The sequence below is a fragment of the Sphaeramia orbicularis genome, chromosome 20, assembly GCF_902148855.1.
Source record: "Sphaeramia orbicularis chromosome 20, fSphaOr1.1, whole genome shotgun sequence".
Classification (NCBI taxonomy): Eukaryota; Metazoa; Chordata; class Actinopteri; order Kurtiformes; family Apogonidae; genus Sphaeramia; species Sphaeramia orbicularis.
The window spans coordinates 1,415,002-1,427,944 of record NC_043976.1 but is presented as its reverse complement, the minus strand read 5'-3'; the positions used below and the strand labels follow the sequence as shown (position 1 = coordinate 1,427,944).

General features: G+C 43.2%; 1 protein-coding gene across 1 annotated transcript in view; it reads right to left on the bottom strand.

Annotated features, from left to right (window-relative positions):
- LOC115411679 (melanoma receptor tyrosine-protein kinase-like) overlaps positions 1-12,674 on the bottom strand; it is a 52,858-nt gene extending 40,184 nt beyond the window's left edge. The window contains 2 exon segments of the mRNA XM_030123890.1: positions 4,215-4,422; positions 12,527-12,674. Of these exon segments, the coding sequence (XP_029979750.1) occupies positions 4,215-4,422; positions 12,527-12,616 (298 nt within the window). The 5' untranslated portion in view covers positions 12,617-12,674.
- Positions 12,675-12,943: the final 269 nt, after the last annotated feature.

The following is a 12,943-nucleotide window of genomic DNA, read 5'->3' as shown; positions in this document are numbered from 1 at the left end:
GGAACCAGAGCATGGATCCACCTGGTACAGAATGAGCTGGAACCAGAGCATGGATCCACCTGGTACAGAATGAGCTGGAAACACAAGCATGGATCCACCTGGTACAGAATGAGCTGGAACCAGAGCATGGATCCACCTGGTACAGAATGAGCTGGAAACCAGAGCATGGATCCACCCGGTACAGAATGAGCTGGAAACACAAAGCATGGATCCACCTGGTACAGAATAAGCTGGAAACCAGAGCATGGATCCACCTGGTACAGAATGAGCTGGAAACACAAGCATGGATCCACCTGGTACAGAATGAGGCTGGAACCAGAGCATGATCCACCTGGTACAGAATGAGCTGGAACCAGAGCATGGATCCACCTGGTACAGAATGAGCTGGAACCAGAGCATGGATCCACCTGGTACAGAATGAGCTTGGAACCACAAGCATGGATCCACCTGGTACAGAATGAGCTGAACCAGAGCATGGATCCACCTGGTACAGAATGAGCTGGAACCACAAGCATGGATCCACCTGGTACAGAATGAGCTGGAACCAGAGCATGGATCCACCTGGTACAGAATGAGCTGGAAACACAAGCATGGATCCACCTGGTACAGAATGAGCTGGAACCAGAGCATGGATCCACCTGGTACAGAATGAGCTGGAACCAGAGCATGGATCCACCTGGTACAGAATGAGCTGGAACCAGAGCATGGATCCACCTGGTACAGAATGAGCTGGAACCACAAGCATGGATCCACCTGGTACAGAATGAGCTGGAACCAGAGCATGGATCCACCTGGTACAGAATGAGCTGGAACCACAAGCATGGATCCACCTGGTACAGAATGAGCTGGAACCAGAGCATGGATCCACCTGGTACAGAATGAGCTGGAAACACAAGCATGGATCCACCTGTACAGAATGAGCTGGAACCAGAGCATGGATCCACCTGGTACAGAATGAGCTGGAACCACAAGCATGGATCCACCTGGTACAGAATGAGCTGGAACCAGAGCATGGATCCACCTGGTACAGAATGAGGTGGAACCAGAGCATGGATCCACCTGGTACAGAATGAGCTGGAAACACAAGCATGGATCCACCTGGTACAGAATGAGCTGGAACCAGAGCATGGATCCACCTGTACAGAATGAGGTGGAACCCAGAGCATGGATCCACCTGGTACAGAATGAGCTGGAACCACAATCATGGATCCACCTGGTACAGAATGAGCTGGAACCAGAGCATGGATCCACCTGGTACAGAATGAGCTGGAACCCACAAGCATGGATCCACCTGGTACAGAATGAGCTGGAACCAGAGCATGGATCCACCCTGGTACAGAATGAGCTGGAAACAGAGCATGGATCCACCTGGTACAGAATGAGCTGGAACCAGAGCATGGATCCACCTGGTAAAGAACACCTGGAGGGAATGGAAAACGAACCCTAACACAAAAAACAGGGACTGATGAATTAACTGTGACTTTAACTGATCAGGTCATTTCATTTGTCAATTCATCGATTGATATACCTATATATTATATTTATATCCATATCTATACTTATATCTATAATTACATCCATAATCTATATTTATATCTATATTTACATCCATATCAGTGGTCTTTCAGACAGGGGACACTCATTGTCGCTAACATCAAAAAAATTGTCCAGTTATTTAACATAAATTGGTCCCTCCGTTCCTTTTTCAGAAATGCTCAGTGTCCTTATCGTACACAGTAGGCGTCTTTCCAGGACTGGACCAGTTGTCCTCTGAGTGTCCAGCAGAGCTGGGCTGCTCAGACGGCCTTAGGGCTGTAGGACTGGAGCCGTTAAAACTACAGAAGCTCCTTAACTCTGACCTAACCAAAGGTATGACTGATTTAACTATCTACAAAATGATATTCAACTCAAACAAGAACTGATTCAGTTATGGAACTGAAACAAGAAAACATTGAAATTCTGTTAATTGAACCCAGTTAGTCCAGTGGTTGTGTTTTCTTTCAGGTCAGGTAAATGAACAGTTCATTTGGTTTCTGTGATTTCCCAGCAGAATGTGTGACGGTATTAACTGAACTGTGTCAGTGAAGGAGCAGATCTGAAAACAGCTGTCAATCAAATGGGATTCAGCCTTTGGACCCGTCCTCCAATCAGAATGTGGAATCTCAGCGTCCAGCCTGGCCGAGCTCCGCCCACAGCTCCGCTCGCCCCTGGAGACACTAAGCGTCTGAGGGGCGGGACAGCATGGTGTCATTTATCCAATGATCGTCCAGTTCAGAGTCAGTTTAAACCAGTTCCACTCAGTCCCATTGAAGTGCATGGACGCTGAGCTGTCTACGGACAAATGCACTGAGCAGAGATGGAATGAACAAACACAGACACGGGAATGGAGGAGAAGTGAACAACATCCAGTCCACTGATCTGGGATCAAACTGATTCTGAACCAACTGGCCTGAGAGATGAACGTGTTCCAACACATTTGGAGTCAATGAAATGAAAACAACTGAACAGATTTGAGCATTTAATTTTCATAATTTTAGGGGAAGCTGAGCTTCCCCTGCAGTCTGACACAAACACCTGTGGTCCACTATCTATATTTACACCTATATCTATATGTATATCTATAATTACCTCATATCTATATTTACATCTGTATTACATGTATATCTGTAGTATATCTAGTCAGACAGATGATGTTTTCGTTTGCTAATGTTAGCTTCTGTTACCTCAAAGATATTGGTAGCCACTGTTAGCTCGCTACATGATGTTAGCTGCTGTTATTGACTTGCAAATTTTTCGAGGGACACAAGCAGGGATGACTTTTTGCTGTTTTGACCTGGTGCCTAAAACTGATTTTGATTTGAATGTAGACGAGGAATATATAAGCCTTTAGCTTCTACCTAAACCTATTCAGTCTCAAAATGATTCACAGTCATTTGACTAAAAATTAGCCTCATTGCTTGTATTTTCAGTTTTATGGATGACGACTGAAATTAAACATAAACCTGATAAACCTAAAGTTAGCTTCTGTTATGCCACTTGATAATGTTAGCTACTGTTACCTCACTAAATGATGTTAGCTGCTACTAGGCTTTGCTAAATGACAGCTACTGTTACCTCACTACATGATGTTAGCTGCTATTAATTCGCTAATGTAACCTGTTTGTACCTCACTGTTAGCTACTGTTAGTTTTCTAGTCATTTTTACCTGCTGTTAGCTCACCAATATGTGATATTAGCATACTGGGTGATGTTAGCAACTGCTTACTCACTCATATTGGCTGTCTTAGCTCACTTAATTTAGCTGTTGTTAGCTCACTAATGTTGTTGTTATTTCATTTACATTAGCTGTTGTTAGCTCACGTAATGTTGTGTTATTTCACTAATATTAGCTCTTGTTAGCTCACTAATGTTGTTATGTCACTAATCTTAGCTCTTGTTAGCTCAATAATGTTGTTGTTATTTCCTAATATTAGCTGTTGTTAGCTCACTAATGGTTGTTATTTCACTAATATTAGCTCTTGTTAGCTTGATAATGTTGTTGTTATTTCACTAATATTAGCTCTTGTTAGCTCAGTAATGTTGTTATTCACTGTTGTTGTTATTTCACTAATATCAGCTGTTAGCTTGATAATGTTGTAGTTATTTCACTAATATTAGCTGTTAGCTCACTAATGTGTTGTTATTGACTAATATTAGCTGTTGATAGCTCACTAATGATAGTTGTTGTTAGCCTGCTAATATGGTGTGGTTGGTAGCTTGCTAGGTTAATGCTAGTACCTTTAAGTTTACTAACATTATCTGCTGTTAGCTTACAACATAGTATTATCTATGTTTATTCAAAAGTCTTATGAAACTATGCTATGCTACCGATGCGACTAGCTAACTGTATTTTCTTTGAATCCACAAACTGCTGTAAATGACCGCTGGTATTTTCACACACATGTCGGACCAGTCCAGTTTGTGGTTCTGGTTCTGGTTTTGTGTGTTCGTGTTGGGTCACAGAGTTAGCGTTAGTGACACGTCAACACACTGAGGTGGTGTTGGATGTGGAAAAGACGTGAAACCTTAGACTTTAAAAAACAGACGAGAAACCACAGACTCTGAGAAAACGGCAAAACTGTGAGTCCACTCCTGTTCACTGTGTGTGTGTGTGTGTGTTAGGGTGTATTTGTGTGTGTGTGTGTATGTTTGTGTATTTGTGTGTAGTTGTGTACCTGTCAGGTTGCTGAGCTGCAGGCTCCTCAGTCCGCTGCTGTAGTCCAGGCTGGCTGAGCTGCTGTTGCGGTGGTAGTTGGACATCACCAGCAGAGCGTACTGGCCTTCGTAGAGGGCGTGGCCTCGGATCAGCCTCAGGTTGACCAATGGGACGGTCGCTGCATCATTCATGGCGATCAGGACGTAACCGCCCACTTCTTGAATGGACTGAGGGAGGACACACAAATTAGAATAAAATAAAATCATCTCTGTCACTGTGTGTTTCAGTGCAACAATACGCCAGAAAATAAGAATAAAGCAAATATAAAATTACAAAAACTGAAAAAAAATAGAAGACCAGTGTTCAGAACTCACAGCTCCTCCTTCACCCTGAACGCTGTGCATGTGGTGGATCCACTGTTTCTGTGTAATTCCACAGTTTCCAGGTTGTTCCATACAGCAGAAACAGTTGAAATCTGGTCCCAGTCATGTGTCTGTCCAATTAGATTCAATTCACATCAATATTAATTGAGTTCTAATTTTAAATGTGTGGGAAATGGGATTTTCAGTGTTCAGTGTAAATGTCCACAGAGTCCATCATTCCACAGTGGATGTGGACAATTTAGTTCCACATACAAGAGGACTGTTCTAAGCTACAGGTGGATCCAACTGGAGGAGAATCGGAGTTGTTTGGAATTTTGGATGAATTTGGAAAATGTTTCAATGATGACAGATGGAAAACTGTAAGTGTTGTGACCTTGCTGTGACCTTGAACTTTGTCCTACTGGGACCAAAATGGACTGGGTTGGTCCCAGGGCCTAGGCTATCTGTGGGGAAGATCTGGGAAAGATGGGTGGAAGAGTTTTACACTAAAGATGAGAACAAACAAACAACACACAAACAACACACAACAAACAACACAACACACAAACAACACACACAAACAACACAACACACAAACAAACAAACACACAAACAAACACACAAACAAACACACAAAGCAAACTGATCCCAGTACCTCCTGGCAGAGGTAAAGATAAAATATGAAATTTTCCAACAGTAAAATAAGAGTAGAAGTCCAGTGGAGGAGAACTTCAGACCAGACCTCCTGTTAGCAGCTGTACCAGTGTGTGTCTGAGCTCCAGTCTGTGTCAGGATCTGTGCCTGTGTGACTGTCAGCTCCTCCCTTTTGGTCATGGACCTGTGTCTGTATGACCCTCAGTTTCTCCTTCTCCTGATTAAATCATGACTCACCTGCTGGCGCTGCATGGCTGCAGCCAATTACCTTCAGCCTATTTAAGGCTTTGGTTTGCAGCCATGCGGCGCTGGTCCACTCTCCTCTTCCATTCCATAACCCGGACATTCACTCATCTTATCCAAGGACTCTGACTCAGGTTTTGTATGTTTTTTTTTTTTTTATGGACTCTGTTTTGCTTTAGTTCGTGTTAGGTTTTTTTCATTGTTAGTTGTCATACTTTGTTAAATAAACCTTTTTTTTTTCCCTTCAGTTCCGTGCATTTGAGTCCTCTCTTTCCCCAGTTGTGACAGAATGGAGCAGCCACACCTGACTCAGCCGGTACTGAAGGGACCCGTTTTTTCGTATCTCCGTGTTTTAGTTTTCATTCCTGGTTTCGTTCGTCTTCCTTAGTTCTCTCTGTCCCGTCGCTCCGCGCCTCCCTGCCCCATATCCTGCTTTTCTGACACTTTCCCTTGTCCTCAGCTCCGGCGGTTCGGTCTCCTCCGTGCCGGTTGGTTCTGGAGGTCCCGGAGCCGTCGGGTGCACACCCCGGTTTGTTCTCCCGGTGTATCTGTCCCCTGTCTGTTTCCTGCCTTGTTTTACCGGCGTTCCATGTCATGTGGGGCCCCGGTCCATGTTGAGTCCGGGCTCTCCTCCCGTGTTGTTTTCCGGTGCGTTTCTGTCTCTCCTCTGTTTCCTGCCTCGTGTTTCCGGTGTCCTGTTCCATGTGGGGACCTGGTTCTTCTCTTGTGTCTTTTCCTTCGTGTGTCTAATGGTTTCAGTGAGTTTATTAGTTCTGATCTGTCTATCATGTTAGTTTGTCTGTTCTGCCGGTTTTATTCGTTCCTCCCTGTTTCTCTCTGTCTCTGTGTGTATTTCTGTGTGTATTTCTGTGTGTGTATTTCTGTGTGTATTTCTCTGTGTGTATTTCTGTGTGTATTTGTCTTTCTGTGTATTTTTCAGTCTGTTTCTTAGTCTATGTGTGAATTTCCTAGTTTCTGTGTGTGTATTTCTCAGTGGGTGCGTTTTTTTTTTTTTTTTTTTTTTGTCAGTGTGTGTTACTGCAGTCCATGTGTGTTATGTGGTCCCCGTGTTTTTTTCAGTCTGTCTTCAGTCTCTTTATTCTGTCTGCAGTTTGTCTGCAGTTTCATCAGTTTCTCCTTAGTTCAGTTCTTTCCCTGTTTGTCCTTTAGCTCTGTTTCTTTGCAGTTCATGTTCTCAGTTCCATTTTATCGTTGTCTTCAGTTCTGTAGGTTGTCCCTCTGCCTGTCTGTGTCTCTGTGTCTGTCTGTCCGTGTCTCTCTGCTTGGCCCAGTTCCCTTTCCTTAGTACTACCTGGAGGCTAGTACACCGTCTGGTAGTTTCCCCTCCTTGAAGTCCGGTTCCATCCGGCAGCGTTCCTGTTTCCCGTCTCGGCCTCGCTCTTTGTGTCTGCCCGTCTCGGTCTCCCTCTCCGTTCCCCTGTCTGTCCAGTCTCAGAGTCCGTAGTCCTGTCAGTCCAGTCTCAGAGTCCGTAGTCCTGTATGTCCAGTCTCAGTCAGCCAGTCATGGGTCCAGCCATAGTCCAATTCCAGTCGATGTCTGTAGTCCAGTCAGTGTTCGGTCTGTCTTGTCTCAGTTAGAGTCACTAGTCCAGCCATATTCAGTTCCAGTCAATGTCCTAAGTCCAGCTGGAGTCCTGTCTGCCACAGCCCTGGAGGTCCACGAACCAGGGGATTTTTCTGTCCTGTTCCGGAGGGGCTACATCATCCTGGTCTGGAGGTTTTCCACGTCCTGGTCCGGAGGTCTGTCCTGAGGGCTTCAGCCGTCTTCCGGAGGTTCTTCATGCCGCTTCAGCCTGTTCGCCCGGAGGCTTTTCACACCGTTTCACCGGGGGGTGTGTCAGCCTGTTCGGCCTGAGGTTCTTCAGCCAGTCTGCCCGGAGGCTCTTCACGCCGTCCCACTGGGAGGTGCTTCAGCCGGTCTCCCCTGTGGTTCTTCATGCCCCTTTCACCAGGATCCCCTCCACAATCCAGGATGCCCTGGTCTCCATGGGGGCTTTTTCGTATCTTTGGGGACGTCAGGATGCCGTCCCTTGAGGGGGGGGTCCTGTCAGGATCGTGCCTATGTGATTTTCAGCTCCTCCCTTTTGGTCATGGACCTGTGTCTGTATGACCCTCAGTTTCTCCTTCTCCTGATTACGTTCATCTGACTCACCTGCTGGCGCTGCATGGCTGCAGCCAATTACCTTCAGCCTATTTAAGGCTTTGGTTTGCAGCCATGCGGCGCTGGTCCATTCTCCTCTTTCCATTCCATAACCCGGACATTCACTCATCTTATCCAAGGACTCTGACTCAGGTTTTGTATGTTTTTTATTTTTTTTTATGGACTCTGTTTTTTGCTTTAGTTCGTGTTAGGTTTTTTTCATTGTCTAGTTGTCATACTTTGTTAAATAAACCTTTTTTTTTCCCTTCAGTACCGAGCATTTGAGTCCCCCCCCCCCCATTGTGACAGTCTGTTCTGTTCGGCTCCATATTAAATAAATATTGGGTTGTTGTTGTGGTTCACGTCTGTTCCTGTTCTGACACATGAACGTCATCAACCTGAACCTAAAAGAACCGCACACACTGAACTGAAAGGGTTTGGTTTTCTGGATTATTTTGTTCCTTTTTTGTTCATTTTTATAATAATTGTTCATTTTTTGTTCATTTTTAATGTGTTCATTTTTGAGTCTCAGCTTCACAAAAGTAGTGGAACACATGAATATAAAAACAGGAAAGTGTATAAACCAGATTGGTTTTAACTGTTGTACATTTTCTTGATGATTTTCTGAATTTTCCTCATTTTCTACATTAATTTGCTCAATGTCTTGAATATTTTATTTTTTGTCTTCTGAGTATTTTGTTTATTTCCCAATGGTTTTGCTCATTTTCTAGACGACTGTTTGTGCATGTGTACAAGTGTGTATGTGTGTCTTATTTCCCATCTCACAGCTGTTGGACTCCTGCTGCTGACCTCTGACCTACAGATGTCCCATGTCCAAATGTCCCTGAACACAACACACGCCCTGCGCTCACATCTGCAGCAGCGGTGAAGGAAACCCACACGAACACGCTCACACTGTCCATCCTTTAAGCCCTTGATCGGCAAGTGACTATTTTTGGTAATTTCTACATACATTGCAAGGCAGTGACATCAACAGTTCCAGTGAGGACAGAGAGTCCACAATCTGAGGTCCAATGTGGTCTCCAGGGTCTGTCAGGTCCAATGTGGTCTCCAGGGTCTGTCAGGTCCAATGTGGTCTCCAGGGTCTGTCAGGTCCAATGTGGTCTCCAGGGTCTGTCAGGTCCAATGTGGTCTCCAGGGTCTGTGAGGTCCAATGTGGTCTCCAGGGTCTGTCAGGTCCAATGTGGTCTCCAGGGTCTGTCAGGTCCAATGTGGTCTCCAGGGTCTGTCAGGTCCAATGTGGTCTCCAGGGTCTGTGAGGTCCAATGTGGGCTCCAGGGTCTGTCAGGTCCACCTCTAATGGAACTAATGTAGAGAATGATGTTCAAATGGGTCATGTGGATGTGGTCCCGGGTCTGGACCAGCACACTGGGGGTCTAATGCACTGGTTCTCAGTCTTTTTCTGTGCCCCCCTTGGAGGACCATAAACCTCCAGTCCCCTTAAACCCCATCACCATCATAACAGCGGTGCAGTCACAACTTCTACTGAAAGAAACAGAAATATTGTAAAAAATACTTTTTGCTTTTCCGTGAATAATTTGTTGTGCAAATTAAAAATAATTTAGATTTTTTGCTTGAATAAAACAAATAAACAGAACCAAAGAGCAGAACCAGCAGAACGACCAAGGTTCTAATAGTTTTGGATTTTTCATTCTAGTTTAGTTTTATTTAGTTTGGACTTTTTTTCTCTAATTCAGTTTGTTTTAATTTGTTTTCAGAGCAGGTTTGAGAGTTTTAATTAGTTTTCTTTTTTTTTTTTTTTTAAATGCTTAGTTTTAGTTTAGTTTAGTTGTAGTTTAGTTTTAGTTTAGTGTAGTTTAGTTTTAGTTTAGTTTTAGTTGTAGTTTAGTTTTAGTTTAGTTGTAGTTTAGTTTAAATTGTAGTTTAGTTGTAGTGTAGTTTAGTTGTAGTTTAGTTTTAGTTGTGGTTTAGTTTAGTTGTAGTTTAGTTTTAGTTTAGTTGTAGTTTAGTTTTAGTTGTAGTTTAGTTATAGTTTAGTTGTAGTTTAGTTTAAATTGTAGTTTAGTTTAGTTGTAGTTTAGTTTTAGTTTGGTTTAGTTTTAGTTTAGTTTTAGTTTAGTTGTAGTTTGGTTGTAGTTTAGATTTAGTTGTAGTTTAGTTTTAGTTGTAGTTTAGTTTTAGTTTAGTTGTAGTTTGGTTGTAGTTTAGTTTTAGTTGTAGTTTAGTTTTAGTTTAGTTGTAGTTTAGTTTAGTTTTAGTTCAGTTGTAGTTCAGTTTTAGTTCAGTTGTAGTTCAGTTTTAGTTCAGTTGTAGTTCAGTTTTAGTTCAGTTGTAGTTCAGTTGTAGTTCAGTTTTAGTTCAGTTGTAGTTCAGTTGTAGTTCAGTTGTAGTTCAGTTGTAGTTCAGTTTTAGTTCAGTTGTAGTTCAGTTTTAGTTCAGTTGTAGTTCAGTTTTAGTAGTTCAGTTGTAGTTCAGTTGTAGTTCAGTGGTCTCTTTTCTCTTCTTCTCTGTGGTCGTATTCAATCAATCCCAGACAGGACTCTGCTGCTTTAGGCTACGTTTACACGGCAACACTCCGCAAAGATTTCTCCTTTGCGTTATAAAATCATTCCGCGTTAAGACGAAGCCGCTATGTTAACGATCTGCGTTAACATGAGTCCGCGAGGACGGCTGAATACGCTGTAGTGGCCATGCCAGACCAGTAGGTGAAGATGTAGAGCTGTAGGGAAACAGTGGCGGTAAAACACGCGCCTGCGCACAAACGATTTCCGGTTTAGACAGCCTCTAAATGAGGAGAAGAAGAAGAGGCGGACAACACTATTTACAAACAACAATGGCGAGTGGTCGTACAAAGACGCAGGACTCTTTCTGTCTGGACAGACGAGCTGAGCACAGTTAGCAGCACGTATGTTGTTCTGAAACCGGCCATTGTTGTTGTGGTTGTTCCTTCTTTTTCTGCAGCTTTATTGTGTCATAGAGGCTGGCAAACCAGCTTGGAGGTGCATTACCGCCACCAACTGGCCTGGAGTGGGTTAACTGGCGGTTCTTTTCTGCGCGCGCATGCGGTGACGTCATATTTTACCCCGGAACGCTCCAACTCGCGTTAACACGGAGCTGGAATGTGGAGCGTATCGATAACATTCCACCCTGGACCCTGGTATCAAAAGTTTCCGGATTCAGGCACTCTAGGCACCGTTTCCATGGTAACAGAAGGCTAATCCGCCATGAAATCTTCCCAGAGTCGACTGAATCCTACGCCGTGTAAACGGCCCCTTATTCCATGTTTCCAGGTAGAGTGGGGACCAGAAGACGACTGGAAACCACAGTGAACACAAGTGACGGAGCAAAAAAGTGTCGTATGGAGACAGCACAGAAAACTGAGAGGACAAAGAAATCCATTGAACATCAATCTGACATTGACAAAGACCAAAACCAAGGGAATTTGATCCAGAATTTGTATCTGTTTTAGTTAGTTTAGTAAACACACAATACAGTTTCAGTTAGTTATGGTTTTTTTCTTTTAATTCTAGTTTTATTTATTTCAGTGAATGAAAATGTTTTATAATTGTAGTTTTGGTCATTTCGTTAGTTTTTCGTTAACGATAATAACCTTGGAACCAGCCCATACAGATGGAAGAGCACACAGGGGACTGATCCAGGACTTTGTGGACTGGTGCCAGTGAAACCACCTCCTGATTAATGCCAGCAAGACCAAGGAAGTGGATGTGGACTTTCGTCGGCCTGTGACATCATCAGCATGTGCTCAGCTGGAAATCAAGTGTAGAACTGTCTTGATTTGTGTTGATGTTGATTTTCCACTTCTTTTGCTCTTGTACTTTTGCTGCTGTAAACCTGGAATTTCCCCTTATGGGACGAAAAAAGGCTTATCTTATCTTATCTTACCTTACCACCTCTGAATGTTCAACACTCAGACTAAACCTTTAACCTGCCTCAGAAAATGTTCATTTCCTTAAATGTTTTCCTTGTTTAAGGATGGTTTAATGTTTTTCTTCCTCACTTTGTCGTATAATTAAATATTCTCAGGTCACATGATGCAGACGAAGCTGCTTTAAGGTCCAATTATCCCTGAAGTCCACGTCATGTAGGAGCCAATGAAAACACTTAAGGCTCATATTTGTCACGTTGACGTTGAAATCACATGTTGAGTAACAGCAAAGAAAACATTCCACCTTAAACGCTGCTGTCGTTTGTCAAAACCTGATCTGTTCACTGCATCGGCCTGGAGCTGCTTCATCTGATCCAACATGTACAAACACATATGAGGCGTTTAAGGACCTGACACCGGCCTCAAAGGGGTTTGAACTGAAGACCACAAACACATATGAGGCGTTTAAGGACCTGACACCGGCCTCAAAGGGGTTTGAACTGAAGACCACAAACACATATGAGGCGTTTAAGGACCTGACACCGGCCTCAAAGGGTTTGAACTGAAGACCACAAACACATATGAGGCGTTTAAGGACCTGACACCGGCCTCAAAGGGGTTTGAACTGAAGACCACAACCACATAATACATGTGTTTGGTGTAAAACTGCACAAATCAGTTTCACCAGAGGCTGGACACATACTGAGTTTCACCACCAGGAGGCATCACCTATTTTAATTATGTTTTCTTTAACAGTCTTGTAAGGTGACCTTTAGTTTCCTGAAAGGTGCCTATAAATAAAATGTATTATTATTATTATCATCATCATCATCATCATTGTTATTACTATTATTATTAGTAGTAGTAGTAGTAGTAGTAGTAGTATTGTTATCATTATCATTGTCATTATTATTACTATAATCCTTCTTCTTATTATTATTATTATTATTATCGCTCTCAAATCAAATGTAATGAAAATTTCGGGGCCAGAAAAGCATAAGGTCCAGTAAATAGACAGATCCGCGCCCAGCGTTTAGACTGACCCGGAGGAAGGACAGGTCGTGGTTCTCCTGGGTGTAGGTGACCTCCAGGTTCTCCAGGACCACGGAACAGTTGGAATACATCCGCATCATGTTGTCATAGTGATGGTCACGTGTCCCCAGCAGCGTCAGGTGGTTACTGGTCCCCTGGCAGACTGAAACACAACAAGAACACATTCACACTTTCACCACATTTTATTTAACATGTGGTCCGAACCTCCTCATGCGGAAAAATAATCAAGTTAATTTCGTTCAAATGACTTCTTGATTTTTGGTTCTGAGTGAAAACCGAAGAAACCAGACGATCATTAACCAACACAATGACATGAAAACAACACAAAAGAAAAACTGAAATGAAAACAATGACGTAAACATGACAGAAAAGAAACAACATGAAAATAGGACAAATGAAAACGTGAA